The sequence below is a fragment of the Podarcis gaigeae genome (assembly GCF_964106915.1).
Source record: "Podarcis gaigeae genome assembly, chromosome: 8".
In the NCBI taxonomy this organism is placed as follows: domain Eukaryota; kingdom Metazoa; phylum Chordata; class Lepidosauria; order Squamata; family Lacertidae; genus Podarcis; species Podarcis gaigeae.
The window spans coordinates 25,771,603-25,794,873 of record NC_139684.1 but is presented as its reverse complement, the minus strand read 5'-3'; the positions used below and the strand labels follow the sequence as shown (position 1 = coordinate 25,794,873).

General features: G+C 50.4%; 1 protein-coding gene across 8 annotated transcripts in view; it reads left to right on the top strand.

The window, feature by feature from the left end:
• Positions 1 to 22,182, top strand: part of LOC310850802 (uncharacterized protein) — a 23,907-nt gene extending 1,725 nt beyond the window's left edge. For 3 of the 8 annotated variants that reach the window (XM_083752764.1, XM_083752763.1, XM_083752765.1), the window contains exons 2-12: positions 3,364 to 3,457; positions 8,674 to 8,736; positions 10,392 to 10,524; positions 11,987 to 12,077; positions 13,703 to 13,826; positions 14,743 to 14,861; positions 16,476 to 16,538; positions 17,398 to 17,535; positions 18,376 to 18,473; positions 18,716 to 18,825; positions 20,912 to 22,182. In XM_083752764.1, coding sequence (XP_083608890.1) covers positions 3,409 to 3,457; positions 8,674 to 8,736; positions 10,392 to 10,524; positions 11,987 to 12,077; positions 13,703 to 13,826; positions 14,743 to 14,861; positions 16,476 to 16,538; positions 17,398 to 17,535; positions 18,376 to 18,473; positions 18,716 to 18,825; positions 20,912 to 21,072 — 1,149 coding nt within the window. In that variant the 5' untranslated portion in view covers positions 3,364 to 3,408 and the 3' untranslated portion in view covers positions 21,073 to 22,182. Of the gene's footprint in view, positions 1 to 326; positions 977 to 3,363; positions 3,458 to 8,673; positions 8,737 to 10,391; positions 10,525 to 11,986; positions 12,078 to 13,702; positions 13,827 to 14,742; positions 14,862 to 16,475; positions 16,539 to 17,397; positions 17,536 to 18,375; positions 18,474 to 18,715; positions 18,826 to 20,911 lie in introns of those variants that run through there. The other 5 variants (XM_083752768.1, XM_083752767.1, XM_083752769.1 and 2 more) reach the window with 4 other exon arrangements.
• Positions 22,183 to 23,271: the final 1,089 nt, after the last annotated feature.

The window sequence follows — 23,271 nt, the reverse complement described above, 5'->3', positions numbered from 1 at the left end:
GGGTCGGCAGTTTGAATCCCCGCAACGGGGTGAGCTCCTGTTGCTCGGTCCCTGCTCCTGCCAACCTAGCAGTTGGAAAGCACGTCAAAGTGCAAGTAGATAAATAGGTACCGCTCCGGCGGGAAGGTAAACGATGTTTCCGTGTGCTGCTCTGGTTCGCCAGAAGCAGCTTAGTCGTGCTGGCCACATGACCCAGAAGATGTATGCTGGCTCCCTCGGCCAATAAAGTGAGATGAGCGCCGCAACCCTAGTGTCGGTCACGACTGGACCTAATGATCAGGGATTACTTTACCTTTACCTTTCTGAGCGCTGGGTTAATTGATGGAGAAGTCAGGGCTGAAGTGAGCCTGCTGGGAATGGGTTGCAAATCTGCAATTGCAGTTGTGTTCATGTTACTACTACACACACACACCATGTGTTTCACATCTGCACAGCTTCATTATTGTCAGATTTGTTACCTGTTTTGTGTGCGCACCGGGGGACATTGAGAAGGCGGGGGTGTCTTCACTCTTCCGACCTTGGGCAGAGATGAGCTTTGTGAACACAGGGGAAACCTAGCGCTCAAAATGCAGCGAGTGCAGAATAAAGGGAAGTCTGGACAGAGCCACGATACAGGGAAATTGAGCAGGAGAATCTGTACTCACCCTTTGTCTCCCTGAGAAAGCGCTTCACATTTGCAGTCTTACAGAGGGAAAAATATGAGGCACATATAGAGAGTAGACCCCCACACATCAACCGGGCACATTCATATGCCCTTACTTGGGAAAAGTTGCATTCCTCTCTGGCTGCTATTTCCAGAAGGAATCCACAGTCTTCAGGCTCTCCACTGGGGAGTTTGTTTAAATTTAGGAATGAGCAGAGACTTTGCACGACCAGAACAAGCCTCGATGAAGGGGAGGTTGGCACCGCGCTAGAAGTTAGAGAGAGGTCAGGGGTCTCTTGTGAGTGCGCCTTCCATGTGCCTACCTCGAGTCAGGTAAGTTTTATATAAAGCTTTGAACCACCTTCTGATTTCGTGTGGAGTGGTTTTGGGGTTGTCTGTTGGCAGTAAATATCATCCTCACTTTTCTGCATTAGGTCATAAGTTCAGCTCCTCTTCTTCCGTTAAGGGGAACAAGAGTAGAATCTCTGTTCAGCTGTGCTGAAAAGCAACACATGGCTAGAAATGGTCTAGGGCTATTCTAGGGACAAATGACAAATTGGCAAATCTCGGAGTCTTGATGGTGTTCATCTAAGTAGGGTTCTTAACACAATCCTCTTCATGTGTATTTTGAAGTAAGCCCTAGTGAGTTTAGTGGGACTTACATCTATGTATTTTTTTTGCAAGATTTCAGCCTAAAGAACTTGGAGATGAACTTGCTCAAAATATTCCACCTCTTGCTAAAATCTTCCCCCTTAGCAGAGAACTGGAAGGCAGGCAGCTTAACATGTATATTTATGTATTTATTAAGTGTATCCAGGGGCAGGGGGAGGATCCAGGAAATTGCATTGTAATGTCAATTTCAGTCAATTGTAATGTCCGGTTCAGGTAAATTGGTGGAAAGCACAATTAAAGACAAAATTGATCATGCACATAGAAGAACAAGTCTAGCTGAGAATGAATCAGCAAGGCTTCTGTAAAGGGAAGTTCTGCCTCAGCAACCTTTTAAGCGTTTGTGAAGAAGAGTCAGGGAGCACGTGGGTAAGGGAAATCCAGAAGATGTTGTATACGTCTTCTGACATCCAGCGTAGCATAGTGGTTAGAGTGTTGAGCTATGAACTTGGAGACTAGAGTTCAAATCCCCTCTCAGCCATGAAGCTCACTGGGTAAGCCTGGGCCATTCACCATTCCTTGGAGGAAACACGGGGTAGAAATGTAATAATAAGCACTCTCAAAAACCTTTTGACAAAGAAACACTTCACCAAAGGCAAATTAAATCAAATGCATTTAACAGTCATAGGATAAGACAATAGGCCTTTTTAAGGAGTTAGTAACTAATTAAAGAGCAGTAAGCAGAGGGTAGAGTAAATAAGTATTTCTTGCAAAGGAGGAAGGTAAAAAGTGGAGTCTGCCTGCCTGCATACTGAGGGAATCGGAGCTTGTTGTGCCTCTCCCCAGAGGGTGCTGTGCAGTCGTGGCGAATAGCTTAGTGCAAACACTGTGCGACAGCTGCGGAAAAGGCTAATTCCATGCTGGGGATTATTAAGAAAGGGACTGAAAATAAAACTGTCAGTATTGTAATGCTCTTAGGCAAATCTTTGGTGCAGCAGCTGCATTAGGATCTCTTCCCCCTTCTCTTTCCCCATCCCCCATTTCAAAAAATAGAGTTGGAAAAGGCGGAGCAATCAAAAATATGTTGGGACTATGGAGGCAACTCCCCAAAGGAATAAGGGTAAAGCTACCATTATTCCTGTTGAAACAACCTCCCCACCCACCCACCATAATACTAGAAGTTCAGGTCACCCAGTAAAACTTGCCAGCCGGCAGATCCGAGCAAGATAAAAGAGAGCCGCTGTTCGCAGAGTGTGCAATTTTAACTTGTGGAATTTGCTTCTGCAAGAAGATGGCGGCAGGTTTAGAAAGGGGAATAGATACGTGGGGCAGTGGCTGTGTTGGTGGAAAGGAAGGCAAGCTGCCCGTTGGAGGCTGGCAGCAACTGGAAGCCACCCCATGCCTTTGTGCCATCCTCTGCTGGGTCACCCATCTTGTCACCCATCTTGCCAGTCACCATGTTGGCAGCAGGAGGTGCAGGGAGACAGCACTGATCTCCTTTGGGAGGAAGGGCCGGGTATAGATGTGGTCAAGTGGAACGTTTGCCCGGTGTTGATCATGAGCTCACACACCTTCTTTTCTCTCAATGCCCTGCAGATGTTTGGGACTGTAACTCCTGCAGTTTAGCATGGGGAGTGCAGTCTAGAACGACAACTGGAAGGCAGCTAGAGATTATGAGAACGTTTCTTTCTTTCTCTCTCTCTCTCTCTCACACACACACACACACACACACCTTCCCTAAATCAGGGTTTTCCAAACTTGGGCCTCCAGCTATCTTTGGACTACAAACCCCCATCACCCCTAGCTAGAAGGACCAGTGAAAGCCTTCCACAAGAGTTCTTTGGGAACCCTGTGGGGTATCTCTTGTTCCTGGGCTCGGGGAACTCGACACAGAAGCTTTTCCTCTTGCGTTGGCCCTGGGAGAGAGTTTTTTGGAGGAGCGTGCTCACCTGTCAGCACCGACAGGCTTTGCCAGGCGAACCTCCCTGAGAGAGCCGCAGAGATAACCCGGGCTTATGCAATGGGAAGGCTTTCTCCTCCAGCATCTCTGAAACCCACTTAGGTTATCATCATTTGGCAATCCCAGTAACTCGTAGCCTCTCTTCTTGCAGGTTGCCTTTTTGGGAGTCCATGGGAACACAGCCTGGTCTCTGAAGATGACGGAAGTTCAGATTGACACCTCCCGCCTGCCTCCGGTGCAGGAAGGTAAGCCATGTAAGATCTAGGAGTTCACCTTGGTGTGTGTGTGTGTGTGTGTGTGTGTGTGTGTAAATATATTAGGAAACACAAAGTGAAGCTTCTCTGAGGGTGATAATCCCACTTTACTGATCTACAGCTTGAAATACCTGAAATTTCTAACCTTGAAAGGTGTGGGTTATTGTTGTTGTTATATTATTATTATTATTATTATTATTATTATTATTATTATTATTATTATTAGAATTTATATACCGTCCTATACCCGGAGGACTCAGGGCGGTTCACATAAAAAGACCACAGTATATAAAAGTAAAATAAAAGCAATATCCCAATAATACCCCCCCCCCAAAAAAAGAGCCACATTTTACAAGGGTATGGGATGTTGATCAGGTCAACCAAAGGCCTGGTTAAAAAGGAACGTTTTTGCCTGGTGCCTAAAGGTGTATAATGAAGGCACCAGGCGGACTTCCCTGGGGAGAGCATTCCACAGATGGGGAGCCACTGCAGAGAAGGCCCATTCTCATGTTGCCACCCTCTGGACCTCTCGAGGAGGCGGCACACGAAGGAGGGCCTCAGAAGATCATCTCAGGGTCTGGGTAGGTTCAAATGGGAAGAGGTGGGCCTTGAGTATTGCGGTTGCATTTATAAGAGCAAAACCACAGCTTTGCACAGTCGCCATCATGGCAAGGCAGGGACTTCTGGGAAGTCCACTTGCAGAGCCCAGGCAGCAGTCTGCCTCTGAACTTGGAAGCTCCATTCTTAAGGATAATGTATATGCTGCTCTTCTACAAAAAAAGAGAAATGCACAAAATAATCATCAAAACAGAGAGCAGCTTATAAGAAGTAAATGAGGAGGCCAGATACAGGAGAAAGGAAGTCTTTTATTTGGTTGTTTGTATTGTTGTATGCTATGCTTATTGTATGTCATGTTCACGTTTAATGAGGGTGGATTTCTGTACTGGGGGGTGGGGGTTTATGTTATGTTGTAAATAAAATTTCAAATAAAAATTAAAAACAAACAAACAGAGCAGGTGTGGTGCAAGCCCCCAAATGCCGCCAGGTATTGAGGTATGTGGCGTGCCAAACAGCAACAAGCTCGCCCGCTTAGAGATGTGTGCCAATTTCCATCTCCTTGCTTCTGCTGTGGGAGCAAAGGCCCAGGAAACCCACTTGCCCTCTGGAGTCTGCCATGGTCTCCAACTGATGGCTGGCAACTGTATGATACCTTGAGGCAGAGCCCCCTTTAAAAAAAAAGGAGAGGTCCAGAAGGGAGAGGGTCATGACAGACACCTCCTTTCTCTTTCTTGCTTTCATTCCTCCTGCCTCTAATTAGACAGGGAGGAGAGAGCAAAATCCTGCCCCTGGCATGCGGCTGCTTGCTCGGTGTACTGGGAGATTTGCTTCAAACTTCACTGCACCTTCTCTCCTGCAGTCACTAGTGTCTAGACACTTGGGAGATGAGGACTTCCATAATATGGAGAGCTAGCCAGAGTTCAGTACAGTGGTACCTCGGGTTACAGACGCTTCAGGTTACAGATGCTTCAGGTTACAGACTCCGCTAACCCAGAAATAGTACCTTGGGTTAAGACTTTGCTTCAGGATGAGAACAGAAATCATGCTCCGGTGGTGCGGCGGCAGCGGGAGGCCCCATTAGCTAAAGTGGTACCTCACGTTAAGAACAGTTTCAGGTTAAGAATAGACCTCCAGAATGAATTAAGTTCTTAACCAGAGGTATCACTGTACACAGATTCAGTGGCTGCAGAATGATGGCCCCAGGTGGTATTTGGAAAGGTGGCTCAAGCTGTGGGAGGGTGTCAAAATCTAATGCCAGTCCCTTAAAAAAAAAAATATATATATATATATATATATATATATATATATATAATCCCCTCCCTGTGGCCCAGTTAACCAGGGTAGTCTTCCCCAGCCTGGTGCCCTTCAGGTGTATTGGACCAGGGGCAGCTGCTACACCTTGCCCTGCCAAGATCTCCTCTAGAATTGTGTGAGGATGACGGTTGTGAAGGCCTCAGAAAGCACCTGCCAAGATGGGCATAGCCAAGGCCTCTGAGAGAAGCTTGCTCTCTCTCCCTCCCCCCCCCCCCCCAGCACTGCAGTGTTGGGGAGGGGCGCATTTTTTCCGCCACCGAGATTTGATTCCAGGCCAGTAATTCTAATGCGTGACATGTCCCTTATTCACCTTGTAATGCGATAGGGAGAGGGACGGGGAAAGGATTAAATGAATGTAATTTGGGAAGGAGGAGGAAAGCGATGCCAGCTGGAAATGAGGCCGTGAGGCTGAGTGTAGCGCCACTCGGGGAAGCGAAGCTCAGAGTGGCGGGGTTTCCACTCACCTGTGGCCGCTTGACCATTCAGCTGCCTCTGGGAAGAGAGGCCTCTCTGCTAAAAGAGCAGCAACTTCCGGGCACCCCTGGGTCGCTTCCACAGGACAGCTGGTTGTGGCGTCAGTGCTGCTCACACAGGCAAATATTATTTTTTTACAATATCCACACCAAAGTGGCCCCCCCTTTAACCCAGAGTTCTGTTTTCCATGGTGGTTTGTTTTTTTTACTTCTCAGACATTCTGCAGAAGAGGCAAGTCCACATTAAATGGAACCAGAATAACATCCAGTGGCAATGAGTTCCACAGGTTGCCTTTGAAGGAGTATTTCCTCTCACAACTCCAATTCCAGCCTGTTGTTGAATTCTAATTGATCATTGTTCTAGTTGTTGACTTCCAATTCTAATCCGTTCTTTCAGTGGTATGGAAAAAGGAATACAGTGGTACCTCGGGTTAAGAACTTAATTCGTTCTGGAGGTTCGTTCTTAACCTGAAACTGTTCTTAACCTGAAGTACCACTTTAGCTAATGGGGCCTCCCACTGCAGCCCATGCCGCTGCTGCACAATTTCTGTTCTCATCCTGAAGCAAAGTTCTTACCCCGAGGTACTATTTCTGGGTTAGCGGAGTCTGTAACCTGAAGCTTTGGTAACCCGAGGTACCACTGTACAGATTTCGGGCAGCCCCCTCTCCCCAAAATAGTACCACTTGAGCCCTTGACTTCCTTACTCACTTGGAGCCACTTGGTGGCTGCTGGCTTCAAGTGGCGATTCCTGGAGTTGGGGGAGAAGGGCCCTATTCATCATGATGCAAGGACAATAAACTTGAAGAATGGTTTTGTTATTTTGTTTTTGTTTTTTCTGTCTCCCCCCCGCCCCCGGTGCTCCGCAGAAAAAAGATGCTGAGTGGGGGCTGACTTCCCTAGACTGGGTGTGTCTGACTTCTCCTTTTTTTTTGGAAGCAAAAGCTGTGTTTTTGCGCAGCACAAATGTGACCCTCTCGCCCCACTGGCAAGCAGCCGGGCTCTGTGACAAGGCTGGCTGGCACTCTTGAGCAAACGAAAGCTTTGCCAGGCGCAAGAAGGCCTGGCGTGCCCAACACGGTCCTTTGTCGCCACCTTGGAAAAGGTTTTCCCTTGCAATGGGCAAACGTTATTTGCTGCCCTTTGGCTGAAGTGTGGTTGAGGCCTAAATGGCTTATTTGGGGGGGGGGGCGTCACATCGTAAAGACTCTCCCTGGCTGGCATTTGTCACGGCACCCGGTTTAGGCTGAGAGGTGCAGCCCTCCCTGCTCGCTCCCCGCCCTTTTTCTCTTTGTGTTGCGTAAACGGTGCGTGTAGACAGAGATCTTTCAACACCTTGTTAAGCTGTGCTGACTTGTCGGCCAAATAGCTGCGGAATGGCTGGGTGGGCAGGGACTGGGTGTGCAACTTTGGACACACCCAGATTCTGGCAGGGCTCCTGCAAAGAGGCGCCTGTTGCCTTGGGCAGGCTGGCTGCCTTTTTGCCAAGGGAGCGCAGCTCACAGTCACCTCAGTGCTGCCACCACTACCTCTTCCTCCTCCTGTTAGGAAGGCAGAATGGAAGTCCTGGAGGCAGCATTGATGCTCTGCGGGGTTACAAGTATTTGGCAGCAACTACACAAAACATGAGGGATGCGGGTGGCGCTGCAGGTTAAACCACAGAGCCTAGGACTTGCCAATCAGAAGGTCGGTGGTTTGAATCTCCACGACGGGGTGAGCTCCCGTTGCTCGGTCCCAGCTCCTGCCAACCTAGCAGTTGGAAAGCACTTCAAAGTGCAAATAGATAAATAGGTACCACTCTGGTGGGAAGGTAAACGGCGATTCTGTGCGCTGCTCTGGTTCACCAGAAGCGGCTTAGTCATGCTGGCCACATGACCCGGAAGCTGTACGCCGGCTCCCTTGGCCAATAAAGCGAGATGAGCATCGCAACCCCAGAGTCAGCAATGACTGGACCTAATGGTCAGAGGTCCCTTTACCTTTACCTTTGTTGTTGTTTAGTTGTTTAGTCGTGTCCAACTCTTCGTGACCCCATGGACCAGAGCATGCCAGGCACTCCTGTCTTCCACTGCCTCCCACAGTTTGGTCAAACTCATGCTGGTAGCTTTGAGAACACTGTCCAACCATCCCATCCTCTGTCGTCCCCTTCTCCTTGTGCCCTCCATCTTTCCCAACATCAGGGTCTTTTCCAGGGAGTCTTCTCTTCTCATGAGGTGGCCAAAGTATTGGAGTCTAAGCTTCAGGATCTGTCTTTCCAGTGAGCACTCAGGGCTGATTTCCTTCAGAATGGAGAGGTTTGATCTTCTTGCAGTCCATGGGACTCTCAAGAGTCTCCTCCAGCACCTTTACCTTTGTCTTTATACAAAATATTCCTCCTCCAAATGCTGTTTCGGATGGCTGTGAGCTTCCTCGGTCCAAAGCACAGCGGCCAGAGGACTGGCTGGCTGGCGATCCAGTCATAACTATCTTAAAACAGATACCCCAGTGGTTGGTTTGTCTTCAGGCCCAGTTGAAAGTTCTGTTCGCATTTGTGTTTAGAGCTCTAAACAACTTAGGCCCCAAACATTTGAAAGTCCCTCTACATCCCTACCAGCCTTCTTGGGTGCTGAGATTTGCTGAGATGCACCGCCTTAATCAGGCCTATTTTGCTGGATTTGCATTGCTCTGTTTCCATTTTGAATGGCTTCGCCCCGTTTGATAATTGCAAAGGCCTTCCCTGTTACGTAGCTGCAATGGTTGGAACTCAACCTGCGACTTTGTGGTGCGATGGATGGGTAAGAAAACTTGCAGATAAACGAAAATATTGGCAGAACTGGCAGAACAGGGCTCTGCTGTTGTTTAATTGTGTTTTCTCTTTTCCCTTGCAGTTTGCCGAGATTTTGCTGTCCTGGAAGATGGCGCTTTGGCTTACAGCCTTCAAGAGCAAGAGAGTAAGAGCTGATGGAACTATTCCCTCTCCTCTTCGTCGGGGGAAAGGCTCAGAGCAATCCCAGCCTTGCCTTCCCTTCCCTGGCCAGTGTTTTGTATTTTCTTGGGGTCTTTTTCTACCTGGTCTGGCTGGGCCCCTGGCTTCAGCATTTAATAATAATAATACAGTGGTACCTCTGGTTGCGAACAGGATCTGTTCCGGAGCCCCTGTTTGCAACCTGAGCAAAACGCACCCCGCGTCTGCGCGGGTCGCGATTCGCCGCTTCTGTGCATGCGTGTGACATCATTTTGAGCGCCTGCACATGCGCAAGTGGCGAAACCCAGAAGTAACCCTTTCCAATACTTCCGGGTCGCCAGGGGATGCAACCTGAAAAGATTTAACCCGAAGCATCTTTAAGCTTACGGGATATATAAAAACATAGTAAAATATCAAGCATTAAAACCTCCCTGATACAGGGCTGCCTTCAGGTGTCTTCTGAAACTTTTGTAGATCTTTATCTCCTTGACATCTGAAGGGAGGGTGTTCCACAGGGAGGGTGCCACTACTGAGAAGGCCCTCTGCCTTTAGCATTAACACCCCCTCCCAAACCCCCCCCCCCCGCATAGACCCCACCCACTTAGAGGCCTTCAGACGATCCCTGGAAATAGGTCCGTCCTTCATGCTCAAGGCATCCTTTGGAAACGCATTTAGTTTTCCTAGTACGGGGTGCCTGTTGGAGCCAGAGTTTTTACAGCCTTTTTTTTTTTTTTTAGTTAATTAAATGGAGCCTAGTGCTTCAGTGAATCAACCTTGCAGATTTTAACGAGGAACAGGCTTGACAGGCACCTCTCTCCCCAGGGACGCTCTCAAGGTTGACTCCTTTTGGCGGCCTTTTGGAAGGGGACGGTTCCTCCTGCAACCCAGATGGGCCGCCTTGCCCACCCCAGCCTGTCTTGGCTGCCACAGCGGATGCCCATGAATCATTCCGCGACGTCATTCCCCGCTGCAGTGACGCACACGGTCCAGGCAGAGGACACTTCTCCCGCCTCCCCCGGTGCCGCCCCCTTCGCCACCAACACCCTGTCAATGGAGCTGATGGATGGCAGCTAAGATCAGGGCTGCCAGGGGTGGTGGGAGCAGCTGGCTGGCCAGCCAAGCAGCTCTTGTCTATGGCACCCAGGGGTGGTGAGTTAGGGTGGCAGGCTGAAGAGGAAAGAGCGTGAACAGATACTGCCCAGCAGACAGGAACTGGAAGAGATCCAGTCAGATGAGCAGCTTGGCATCGCGCCACCTGTTTGGGCTGCTACCTCAGAGTCCTATTGCTCCATCTTGCCAGTCTTCCTTTCCCCCATCTGCCCAGTGCCTGTAGAGGTGGCCCAAGGAGTGTTGCCCCCCGAAAGTGTGTCGCTTGAAGCAGGATCACACATGCCCTGCAGCAGCTTCTTTGCGTTAGGCCATGGCTCCTCCGTGGCAGCCATTTTGCGACTGCCGCCCCCAGCACTCTCTCAAAATCCAGCCTAGATGGACCGGCAGCAGCTCTCCAGTGTTCTAGACAAGGAAGACTTTCTTCCCAGCCCTACCTGGAGATGCCCTTGAAGGCGGGGAAGGGAGGAGAGAGGAGGACGAAAGAGGCCTCTCCATTCCAGCCCACACAGTGAAGTTTCCATCTCTTCGCAGTCGAGCAGCATTACACTTCCAACATTCAGAAGAACCAGCTGGTCCAGAAGGACATCCGAATTGCCAAGAAACTTCAGGACCTGGAGGAGGAAGCCAGGAGGAAACACCAGCTCTCTGAGCAGCAGAAGGAACTGTATGTTTGCTTTGGAGTCCCAACTTTATTGCAGGGAGGCAGTGTCTCTTGCTTTGGGTAGGAGATAGAGTTATGGTGATGGTTATGGCAAGACATCCCAGTGGGATGGACAAGGCCTAGTCTTGGTTCTGCTGTGGCTGCATCTTCCAGTGTTTCCCGAGCTTAGGTCTGCAGCTGTTTTCAAACTACAGTTCCCACTGGTCCTGCTAGCTAGGGATGATGGGAGTTGTAGTCCATAAACAGCTGGAGACCCACATTTGTGGATGAGCATGGATTGGATGTGGGGAAAGTGGGGCAGACTAATTTTGAAAGGACTCTTTTCCAAGCCTCTTTTTATTCATTTTATTTGCTTCTTAAATTTCTATACAGCCCTACACCCCAGAGTGGTTTACAATATAAAAACACAAAAATACACAACATGGTGACAAATAAAAACAATGCCCTCCCAAGTTTAAAAGGCCATAGGTTGTTTAATTAGCCAATGACCTGGGAGAAAAGAAATGTTGTTGCCTGGCGCCTAACGGTATGTAATGAAGGTGCCAGGCAAGCCTCCCTGGGGAGAGCATTCCACAAGCGGGGAGCCACCATGGAAAAGGCCTGCTCACATGTTGGCACCTCCAGACCACTCAGAGAGGGGCACAAGATGAAGCGACTCAGATTATGATCTCTGGGTCTGAGTCCCAGAGGTGGGAGAGGTGGTCCTTGAGGAATTGCAGTCCTGAGCTGTTTAAGGCTTTATAGGTCAAAACCAGCATGTTGAATTGGAATTGGATTGGCAAGCAGTGCAGTTGAGCCAGAGTTGGCGTTATATGCTCTGACTGTTTTGCTCCGGAGTGAGCAAACTGACTGCTAAATTATGCACTGGCTGAAGTGTCCAAACCATCTTCAGAGGCAGCCCTGCGTATGATGTCTTACAGAAATCTAACCTAGAGGTTACCAGAGCATAGACAGCAGAAGTTGGGCTATCCCTGCCCAGATTAGATCAAGCTGTTCTTTGAGGCTGAAAGGGACATAAACTGAGGTTGGTTCCCCCCCCTGTGCAAATCCAGTTTTAATCTGAGCTGCAGAAGAATTTGGGGCTCTATTGCTTGCCTCTTTTGCGGGGAGGCAAGCCTTACAAGCCCACAGAACTTGTGTCTGACGTTGCTTGTGGCGAGCTTTGCACCTGCAGTGCAAGCAGACAGAGCATGCTAAACATGTTGATGTCTAAAGTGTGCACCTGGTGCAGATGTGTATGCTAGAGGCAATGGATGACTTCTCTCTGTAGCTCCCCAGGTGCCTTTGTAAGGTTCCTGTGCTCTTGAGGTCAGATTAATGTCAGACAGGAGGCCCTCTGAAGTTCCTGCTCCGTCCCTCTCTCATGCACCTGGTGATTAGCAAGGCCCAGACACAACGGGGACAGAGGCTTCCTGCTTCACTAATTGCCTCTTCCTTCCCCCTCTCCTGCCCGCATCACACGCAGGGAAGATCGGGACTCCGAAATCGCTCGTGCCATCCAGGAGGACATTCGGAGGGAGGCGGAGGAGAGTTGCCAGAGGAAGGAGAAGGACCAGGTAACAGGAACACCTGGAGCCAGGTGGCAGGCTCCCTCGCTTCCTTTGGCCCCCTCTCTGCAGGAACAGGACAGGGTGGGCTGCCTAGCAGGCCCTTCCAAAAAGCAGATTATTTTTAGTTGGCTCTAGCACACCCTGCAGTAATTTGACTCTGGGTCCGCTCACCCTCCGCCGAAGTTAAGTGGGGGGGGGGGGGAGTAATGATGGACTGACATCAAGTTGCATAGCCTCATTGCAAACAAATCAGGATGTTTTCAGGGGGTAAAAAGTAAAGGTAAAGGGACCCCTGACCATTAGGCCGAGTCGTGAACAACTCTGGGGTTCCGGCGCTTATCTTGCTTTACTGGCCAAGGGAGCCAGCGTACAGTTTTTCCGGGTCATGTGGCCAGCATGACTAAGCCGCTTCTGGTGAACCAGAGCAGCGCACGGAAACACCGTAGAACAGTGTAAATGTTTCCTCCAGGGCAGGACTGGAAAGAGAGATTTATCTGGAGGCAGATGAACCAATGGCTGCTATCTTATGGATGTTTCCAGGGTGCGTTCGTTGGCTGACTTGGGCTGGGTTCTTGCACCTCCTTGTTCCTCCACTCGCTGGTCAGTGGGAAGCCCGCCGTTCACTGTGGAGCGTTGTGGAAACCCACTTAAATGAGAGTTTCACCTTTGCAAAAACCTCTTCCTGCTCCCTGCCATTAGTGGCCAAGGGCAGCTTGGCCGCAAACCGCTTTGAGGGCGACGTTTTAATATGTAGAACAGGCTGTTCGGTTCCAAATAGGATTAGCCTGGAAAGAGCAGTTTGGTGGAGCTGCTGCTTGTCTGGCTAATGGAACAAAAGCAAGAGATCAAAGCTGGTGGGGTCACCTGAGGTGACAGAGATCCCTGGAAGAGGCTCTGACTGCCTTCTAAGAACAGCAGTCCCAAATCTGGACTTTCCTCAGCCCCTTCTCCCTCACAAGAGAGTGAAAGCCCTCTGCCCGTTTCCACAGTTCCTCTGGAACAAAAGCTTCCCCAATAGAATATCCTCTTCTAAACCAATTTCCTTATCAGGCGGACAGAACGAAAAATAAAATTGCCATCTCCACTCCATGGTTTCAGCCGTTCAGAATTCTTAGGTATAAAATTACATTTTTTTATGGCTGGCTGAACGTTGGCTTGAAAACAACCTAAGGAACTTTGAAAAAGATGAAGGCTTGAGTGGAGGGACAGTGCCCAGATCCAGAACAGCATTTCACCCTCTGTTTTAAAAATGTTCTCCAGAAGATAAAAGCAGGCACAACATCCCCGCTTTGGGCAGGAGACAGCTGCAGTGCAGAGTTCACAGCAACTCCTGTCATCTCATTGAGTGAGGCTCCCTGTCCACACCAGGAGCCATCAACAAGCCTTGCTTCCACAAGAACCATTGGGAGGAGTGCACTTTAAGGCTGCTTTCCAGTAGCTCCTTTGCAAGGGGGGTGGGGTGGGAAATAAGGCCCCAGAGGCACAATTACTACCCCAGGTTTCCATTGTCTTCTTTCTCTGCCATCTGAATGGGAGACAGAAAGCACCACAAAGTAGTGGCAGGGTGAAGCCTGGCTCTGGAATTCCGTTTCCATCCCCTCTCAGTGGGTTTTTTCCTCTCCTACACACAGGAAATAGCCAAGCAGCTTCAGGACTTGGAGGAGGAGAGCCTGCAGAAGAAACAGCAGCTGTGGCTCAGGAGCTCAAGTGTGACACAGCGAGAAGGAGGAGAAGGTATCCGGAGCTGGAGGAGGGGTGAGGGTTGCTCTAGAGAGGAGGGGCTTCTCTGGGGGCCGCAAACCAGACATGCAAGGCCTCACAAATTTTGTCTGACTGCAACTTGCGTCCTCAGCTGGAGCGCAGGTGGCACAAGTTCTCGTGAGGGCATCCCAACACGCATGGGACCAAAGACGACACCTACTTTGGGTGCCTCCGTTGCCTGGCCATCGCTGGTGCTGATGGGAGTTGTAGTCCCACCAGCATCCTTAAGGCAGCTGGTTGGGAAAGGCTGGTGCAGAGTTAGTGCCCAGCTCTCGGGGATGTCTCTGGGTCATGGCTTTGGTGTTACACCCCCCTGCGACTAGGAAATCTTGGCACCGTTTTCACGTGGGAGATTTCCAAGCACGAAAGCGCTGGAAGTATATCTGAAGGAGCGTCTCCACCCCCATCGTTCCACCAGGACACAGAGGGCCTTCTGGCGATTCCCTCACTGCGAGAAGCCAAGTTACAGGGAACCAGACAGAGGGCCTTCTCGGTAGTGGCACTCACCCTGTGGAACACCCTCCCACCAGATGTCAAAGAGAACAACAACTACCAGACTTTTAGAAGACAGCCCTGTTTAGGGAAGCTTTTAATGTTTGATGTATTAAGGTATTTTAATATTTTGTTGGAAGCTGCCCAGAGTGGCTGGGGAAGCCCAGCCAGATGGGCAGGGTATAAATAAATTATTATTATTATTATTATTAGCCTTTCGGAAGGGGACCAGGCTAGCCTCAGCTGGGTGGTCCTGTTTCTCCCCTTGACCTTCAGCTGCCAGCAGAGGGGCAACCTCGTGCAATGAGCTCTCAGCTCGCTTAACCAGCAGCACATGTAGAGCTGCTCCTTTGTTGTCCTTCCCCACGACTCCATTTTTCATGTTTGTCTTCCTGTCTCTCTCTGTGTGTGTCTTCAGATGACTCCCTCGGGCCCCTAAACTGGGTGATGGCGGAACTTGAACTCCAGAACCAGCAGCAGCTCCAGCAAGATGAAGAACTAGCCCGGGAGCTGCAAGCTGAGGAAGTGGCTCGTCTGGTGAGCGCCCATTTTGTCCTCCTCCTCTGGGCCAGGAACTAAAGTTTGGGTGGCAGCACTTTCTTGCCTCTTACAAACTGGGCCTGTCAAATAAAGAGAGCATGTGAAGGTTTTAGGGTTTCACATCTGGGGGGGGGGGGTGTGACAATTGCCCGGTACCTTGAAGGTTGTAAATCTCCTGCTTGGACGTGTTGGCCCCAGGAGCATTGGGGGAAGGTCCTTGGAAGCCAAATGGCATGAAATGGTTGAAATCCTGAGTCTCCCAGGGCAGTGTTCTCCAAAGCAGGAGAAGTACCAGTTTCCTGCACTTGAGAACTTTCTGCTCACAGTGGCTTCCTCTTGTCAGGATTCAGTTTCAGTCACTTGGCCCTCATCCAGCACCCCTGCAGTGGGCTCTGGTGAGAAGGGAGGGAGAGCCGAGTGTCGTCAGCATTCCAGATCCCCAGCTGACCTCCCTCCAGTTGACTTCATAGAGCTGTAGAGTCGGAAGGGACCCCCGAGAGCCATCTAGTCCAACCATCTGCAATGCAGATCTCAGCATGTGGTCCCCCATCCAATTTGAAACCATACCGGACCCTGCTTAGCTTTGCAAATTTGCTAGAGGGTTTTATTGCTGCACCACTAGAGGAATGCTGTTAAAGAGTGCAGAGGATAAGGTGGGCCCCGTGGGCCCCCGAAACATCAGTGCCAAAGTGTGTGTTTGTGTGCGTATAGACGATCTGAGCATATTACACTGATCCTGGTCTGACTGCACTGGCTACCAATTAGTTTCTGGGCCCAATTCAAAGTGCTGGTTTTGACCTATAAAGCCTTAAACGCCTCAGGGCCTCAATACCTCAAGGACCGCGTCTTCCCGTATGAACCTACCCAGACCCTGAGATCATTTTCTGAGGCCCTCCTTCGTGTGCCGCCTCCTCGAGAGGTCCAGAGGGTGGCAACACGAGAACGGGCCTTCTCCGCAGTGGCTCCCCATCTGTGGAATGCTCTCCCCAGGGAAGTCTGCCTGGCGCCTTCATTATACACCTTTAGGTGCCAGGCAAAAATGTTCCTTTTCAACCAGGCCTTTGGATGACCTGATCAACAACATCCCATACCCTTTTAAAATGTGGCTCATTGGGGTGGGGTATTATTGGGTTATTGCTTTTATTTTACTTTTATATACTGTGGTCTTTTTATGTGAACCGCCCTGAGACCTCCGGGTATAGGTGGTATATAAATTCAATAAATAATAATAATTGATAATAATAGATAAAGGAAGCTGTACAAAAGGCAACCGCACCGCCTGGGAAAATGTTTTGTACTGAGCCAGGCACCACTGAATCCTGGCTGGCAGGAGCTGCCCAGCAAATGGCCTGAGGCAGCGTTTATATATTCCTGTATATTCCGGCATGAATCAGAATTACAAGGGCGCTTCAGAAAAGGAGCAGGTTTCTTTTGCCTTCCCCGGGTGAGAATAGAGCTTGCAGCTCCTGCCTTGGGAGAGCAGGGCTCATCCTCTGTATTGGAAAAGAAAGAAAGAAAGAAAAAGTAAAGGATTTGTGGTGCGGACAGAGCTCCTCCTCTTCCATCTTCTCTGTACCGCCTTGTTTTATTAGCTTTTTCACTCTCATGCAGAAAGCCAGGAAGAACCGGGAACGCCACAATGACTACAGGGCAGCCCAGGTGGCTCAGGATGAGGTAAGGAGCTGATCACTGGTCTCTTCGCTCGGCTTGGCTCAGCGGGGCTTTGGGGTTTGTGGGGGGGGGTCGCAGCTGTGGGCTTGCCCACTGGTGGAGAGGGTGGCATCAAAGCAGCTCTGGCGTGTCGGCCCAGCCCAGCTCCAACAGCATCCAAGGATGAAAGCAACTCTTGCTTCCCTCCATAAACAGCCAGCCTCCCTCCTTCAAGCTGGACCATGACTGGCTGGCTCGCAGTTGAGGCCACAGCGCTGCCAAGCCAGCTGCTCTCACCATGGGCATCAGAGTGAGGGTTTGCTGCTGGGGGGCTCCTTGCCCACTGCCCCACCTTCCTCTGAGTGTACAGCAGTGTCCCAAGAGATAGTTTGTCCTCCCCACAGAGCCTTGTAAGCTGCTCAGGCCCTGCTCCACCGACCTCTTCCCTCCCTCATTCCTTGAGTCCCTGCTTTGGGGGCGGGGGGCTCCTTTCGGCCCACTCACAGCTCTGCCCCCATTCAGAAGAGCCCCAAGACCTCCCTGTTTGTCTGGGCCTTTTTGGTTCAGGGTTGAGCCAGGAAAGACTGGAGTGTGCTTTTGGACCTGGAGTGTGGGCTGTTGAGTTACGAATGCCTCAACTCTCCTCTGTGGACCCGGAAAGACTTTGAATCCTCTCATCTGGAGCAGAAACTGCCCAAGGCCAGTTTGTTAGGGTGCAGCCTGGAGCTAAGCAACCAAAGGGCTTGTGGGAGTAGAACACAGGTGGGTGGTTCGGGGCCGCCATTTTGAAAGCCTCACAAGGCTAAGGTCACTGCCTTCAATGAGAGATGTTGACTTGCCTTAAAAAAAAAAGGTCTTTCTCCCTCCCCTCTCCTCCTCCCAGGAGATTGCCCGCTACATGCAGGACCAGGAACTAAAAGCTCAATGGAGATCCCCCAGAAGGAGCAAGGCCATGACAGGGGCAAGGGGCAAGGGCGCCACCATGGAGGAGGCAGCCCCCAGCAGCAGCCCCAGCCAAGAGGTAAGTGACCCAGCTGAGTGTGTGGGGGGGGGTGTAGCAAAAGTCGCCTCTGCATGGACCCAGCAGCTTGGAGCTGGCAGTGGCACCTTCCCCATGCATAGCAAATCTTGAAGTGAGGGTGGTCCTAATGACAGGTTCTATGCCAGGAGTCAGCAAACGTACCGCGCCTCGGGCGGGTGTCTCCAGCACTGATCGCGCGGCGGGCCAGAGGGTGGGGGAGCGCATGCGCACATGCTATTTTCAGCGCACTTCCGGGTCGGAGGAGCACCGGAAATAGCTTGTGCGCATGTGCACAGGCCTCCTCCGACCTGGATGTGCACCAGAAATAACGCATGCGCACAAGCTATTTCTGGTGCTTCTCCGACGCGGAAGTGGGCAGCCGCGCAGCGCCAGTAAGAGCGGGTGGCAGCAGCGGGTGTTGCTGCGGGCCAGATAAATGAGTCCCTTGGGCCTGATCTGGCCTGCGGACCTTAGTTTGGGGACCCCTGTTCTGTGCCCTATGACAATACAGTGGTACCTCTGGTTACATACTTAATTCGTTCTGGAGGTCCATTCTTAACCTGAAACTGTTCTTAACCTGAAGCACTACTTTAGCTAATGGGGACTCCCGCTGCTGCCGCGCTGCCGGAGCACGATTTCTGTTCTCATCCTGAAGCAAAGTTCTTAACCCAAAGCACTATTTCTGGGTTAGCGGAATCTGTAACCTGAAGCGTATGTAACCTGAGGCATATGTAACCCGAGGTACCACTGTACAGCAAAAGCAAACTTTTGACCAGCGCAGGCACAGTGACTTTGGCTCCAGACGAGTTTCTTTTTTCTTGCTTATGCTCCACTTGCCAGAAGGAGGCGCAAGAGAGCTGCAGAGCCGCATCGCCAACTGGTCTCTGGTCCTCGGACAGCTCAGAGGTGCCCACCCATGGAGGCCAGCCGGACATCAGGTCAGTGCTGCTCAGATGGTAACTTTGCAAAGATCCCTTATGAATTTAATTATTCAAATGGTTATTAAATTCTGCTGTCTCCCTCTCTCTCTTTTTTTAAAGTTCACTTCTAAGACCAATTTATTGTCTTCGTTAGAAACCAAATTTCCGGAGAGATGGGGGGAGGGTGGGAGGGAACGCAAAGAGCTGCCAGGGCAACTGGAGGGGAAACGAACTTGTGAGTGTCCTGGCCTTCCTTGCAGGTTGTCCCTCAGGCCGCAGCTGTGCCGGAATATCGCAGAGGACCTGGACCCAACCTTCAGGGCCCAGAGGGCGGAGGGCCCTGCTGGAATGGTTTCCCTTTGCTCCAGAGGTGGGTAATGCAGCTGGTTCCTCTGGGATTGCAAGCTGTTTCCCAGGTGCTGACTGAGGAGGGGGTGTCCCTTTGACCTCAGGTACACACGAGTGGGACGGGGGTGGCACTGTGGGTTAAACCACAGAGCCTAGGACTTGCCGATCAGAAGGTTGGCGGTTCAAATCCCCACGATGGGGTGAGCTCCCGTTGCTCGGTCCCAGCTCCTGCCAACCTAGCAGTTCGAAAGCACGTCAAAGTGCAAGTAGATGAATAGGTACCGCTCCGGCGGGAAGGTAAACGGCGTTTCCGCGCGCTGCTCTGGTTCACCAGAAGCGGCTTAGTCATGCTGGCCACATGACCCAGAAGCTGTACTCCCGCTCCCTCGGCCAATAAAGCAAGATGAGCGCTGCAACCCCAGAGTTGGCCACGGCTGGACCTAATGGTCAGGGGTCCCTTTACCTTTACCTTTACCTTTACGCACAAGAGTGGCCACCAGGAGGCAGCAGGGGTTGGCATGCTTGTTCTTTCAACCCCAAGTGAAGGCTTCGAACATTTGCTTGGGCACCATCTTTTATGTGGGCTAAAGATATCCTTTTTCATAAACAAACCAGCCACAGTTCTGATCGGTCCAGATCCGGCAGTGAGATCCAATTCCACGTTCAGGTGCTCCATAAAGGGCAAACGTTAAAGAATAACATTTAATACTTGTCCTTCCATTCTATGTCTAGAATGGTTTTCTCAGCCCCATTTACCCTCTGCAATGAAAGGCTGGGGCCATTTATAATAATAATAATAATAATAATAATAATAATAATAATAATAATAATAATAATATAATACTTTTTTTATTTATACCCTGCCCTTCCTGGTTCAAAAACAGGGTTCAGGGCAGCTAACAACAAATTTAAAACACTTTACAACACTTAAATATAAAAGCAGCATAAAATACAGTATAAAAACATGAATAACAATAAAAATCAATTAGATAATCCCCAGGGCTAGGTGGCTGAATTGGTCCTACTTGGGCCAGTGAGGAGGCCAAGGGAGAATTAGCTGTGGGGTCTCAGAGCGGGTGATCTTCATAAAAGGGGAGGGGGAGGGAAGAGAAGGAAAATCAAAGATCAGGCTGAATTAAAATTAAAGGCCAGGCGGAATAGCTCTGTCTTTGCAGGCCAGTCAGAATCTTAGAATTGGTAGGGACCCTGAGGGCCATCTAGTCCAACCCATGCAATGCAGGAATCTTTTGCCCAATGTGGGGCTCAAACCCATGACCTTGAGATGATCTGCCGACTGAGCTGGCCCAGCTGCCGTTGATGGGGAAGGGTAGCCCCAAGGCCCAAGTAGAGCAGAGAAAAACTCATCACTGAATCCCTGGTGGGCCGCTGCTGCCAACTGAGCTGCATGGACCAGTGGCCTGAGTTAGTGTCTAAGGCAGCAGCTTCCCCTGTTCCCATCCCTCCCCAACTGCACCCGGATGGTGGAAGTGGCAAGTGTTGCTGCTGATTCTTATCATTCTGTTTATCGTCCCCGAGTTGACACTTGCCCCCTCCAAAAAAAACTCTCTTTGGCTCCCGTGAATGCTCCCAAGATTATCAGTGGTGATAATTGCCAAAAGGCTTTGCAACAAGATGCGAGTGCTTCCTGTGCAAGAGGAAAGTGCTCACAGCCTGCTCCACTGGGTGCTTGGCACCCCAGCACCACCACGTCCGTGTGCCTGGTTGCCTTGGGGAGGGTTCTCGTCCTATCTCAGCCGGTAGAGCAGGAGACCCTTAATCTCTGGGTCATGGGTTCCAGCCGCAGCAGATCCCTTCTCCCTGTGCTGCAAAGGGAGGAAGCCTCTTCTCCTACAGCTGTCTTGGCTATAGCACAACTGCCTCATCAGCACAGCAGGAGATGGACTTGTGAGCAGACTCCTCCAATCTGGTGCCCTCCACGTGTTACTAGACTACAAATCCCATCATCCCTGAGCACTGGCTGTGCAAGCTGAGGCTGATGGGCATTGTAGTCCAAAGCAGCTGGCTCATTTGGGATGTGGGGATGGCTGCTGCTGGTGATGCCATTACAGACAGATCTCTCTCTCCTCTCCTCCGTCCAACCACTTTAGCCGCTGCTGCCCCAGGAGAACGCTCAGTCCCTGTGGGCGGCTTCTTCGACTACCCAGACGAGCTCGGCGAACCGGCCTTTGTGTCCCCGACAAAACGACAGCCAGAGAAGGTAGGCCGGCAGAAACCCAGGGACAAGAAGGAAGGCTGCAAGCAACAGTGACGCATCCGCTCCCAACAGAGCGGCTGCTCCGCCCAGCCCTCGCCACAGCAGCGACTCATCCCTCTGGCCTCTTCGCCACCTCTGCCCATCCCTGCAGTTGCTCTGGGGCGGCAGGGTTTGCTATAACAAGTCTGAGGCCAACGATGCAAAAGGCTGCCATTTCCTCCCACCCTTTGCAAAGAACATCGATGTCCGCACAACTGCTGCATCCTCGTAGCTAAACGAGGCGGTCCCAGAAGGCTGCCGTCTCTTTTCTCCGGGACCAAAACGCTTCAGCCTCTTCTGCAAGCCATCTTGACTCGCTCCTGGGACCTTTTTGCCCTGGTTGGGAAGAAGATGGCTTTGCCAGGCAAGGTCTGCCGGATGTCAAGAGCGGATGCTTTGCAGAAGGGCAAGGCCCTGCCCTTGGACTCCTTTGTGGGAAGACGCTCTTTTGCTGAGAGGGGACAGTTTTGCTGCAGCGAAAAACGGGGCAGCAGCGATTGGACGGGTGCGAGACTGGAAACATCCTCCGAGAGGCTTGAAAGGATAAACGAAGAGCCCTGGATCAGACCCATCTAGTCTGAAATCGTGTCTTCATAGGAGCCAACTAGATGCCTTGTCTAGGGAGCTAGCTAATGCAACATTCATTTTAAGCCTGCCACTGGTGTTTAGGGGCATCGAGGTTGCTTCCTTCTCCATGAACTTGTCTTACCCTATTTTAAAGCCATCCAAGTTGGTGACTGGTCATCGCCGCATATTCCGGGAGCTCAGCTTCACCCCACCAGTGTTTTTCTCCCTGTACTGCATGACAAGTGGGTTCTGAGTGACCCCACTAGGCTTTGGAGGAGATCAGGCATTTCCAGGGGATCCTAATGAGGCTCTTTGATAAGAGGGATAATATATTACCTTCTCATGCTCTTTGCATTTCTGCAGCATTGGACACGGTGTGCAATATAAGCAGGCAAGGAGCAAGAGCACGAAACGCTTTCGGAGTAGATTTGGAAAAGGTCTTCCGCAGACACCCACCCCCTACTTATTGCCAGGACTGGATCTCGCACTGCAAGGAGTGCAGTTTGAAATTGGTGCTAAATATGCTAGGCTTAATCTTAAATATATATAATAATCCCATGTGTATGTGTGTTTTAATGTACTAGTACCGTGAGCAGGATCTGTGCCCAGGGTGGCTGGTGCTGCTCGGCAGTTCTGCTAGCAAGAGTCTTGCTGAAGAAAAAGCTTCCTTGTGACTATTTTGTGCATTTTCTGTGGGGGCGGGAGTGGTGTGTGTTCAGGAAATGAGCCCTTGCTCGAAAGCTGGTTCTTGCGCACTTTCGGGTGGCTTACGTAAACTTTTCCCACCTGAAGGGTGCAAACCCGTTCTCCTGGACCACATCTTCCGGGATGTGAGAAGGCTCCACAGGGAAAATCCTACAGGTTTGAAGGCCCCGCTCCCAATTGCTTCTTTCCTAGGTAAGCTGTATTTTCTGGTGTTTCCTCAGTTAAAGAACAGGGGAACCTCTAGAACTCTGTGACAACTCCCAAATGAGTTTTGCGGAACGCTTTGCTAGGGCTTTACGGGGATGAGTGAAGTGTGCCAAGACCAAGTTTGTTTTTTGCCAACAAGCGATGTATTCAGACACATTCAAAATAACATTTTCATGATCTCTTCTCTCCCCTTAAGCTTCCTCTCAGCTTAATAGGCCCCTTAGACCATTAAGGTTCTCTTTCACACCTCATGTTTTCAAGAAGAATAAAAGCACAGGAGAAAGTTGTTTAAAGCATTAATTTATTACAAAATATATATCTCTACGTAGCTTGACAGTAGCAAGTAACAGATAGAGCTTGTATCAGAGGTATATCAAAATGTTGTCGTCCCCACATATTATATATAACACTGTTTATGCAAAGTATCAAAGCTTTTGTTAAAAAAATATATATCACTTAAAAAAAATATCCTGTGAAAAAAATATAATCCTGTGAAATTATCTTGAGGGAGAAACTGGATTCCCCCTTTCCATGCACCCTCACCAGCACACATGATGCCTTGCCTATGCAGTGCCACCATTCATGTATTTGGGGCCTTACAACAACCGCCAAATGTTTGGGGATGCAACTCTGAAGCATCAGCCCCAGTGGATGAGGGAAGGCTGCTTTACAGAGCACAAGGTAACAGATCACGGCCACAAGGAGCTTACAGTGAGAAATCAGTTGCAGTGGTGG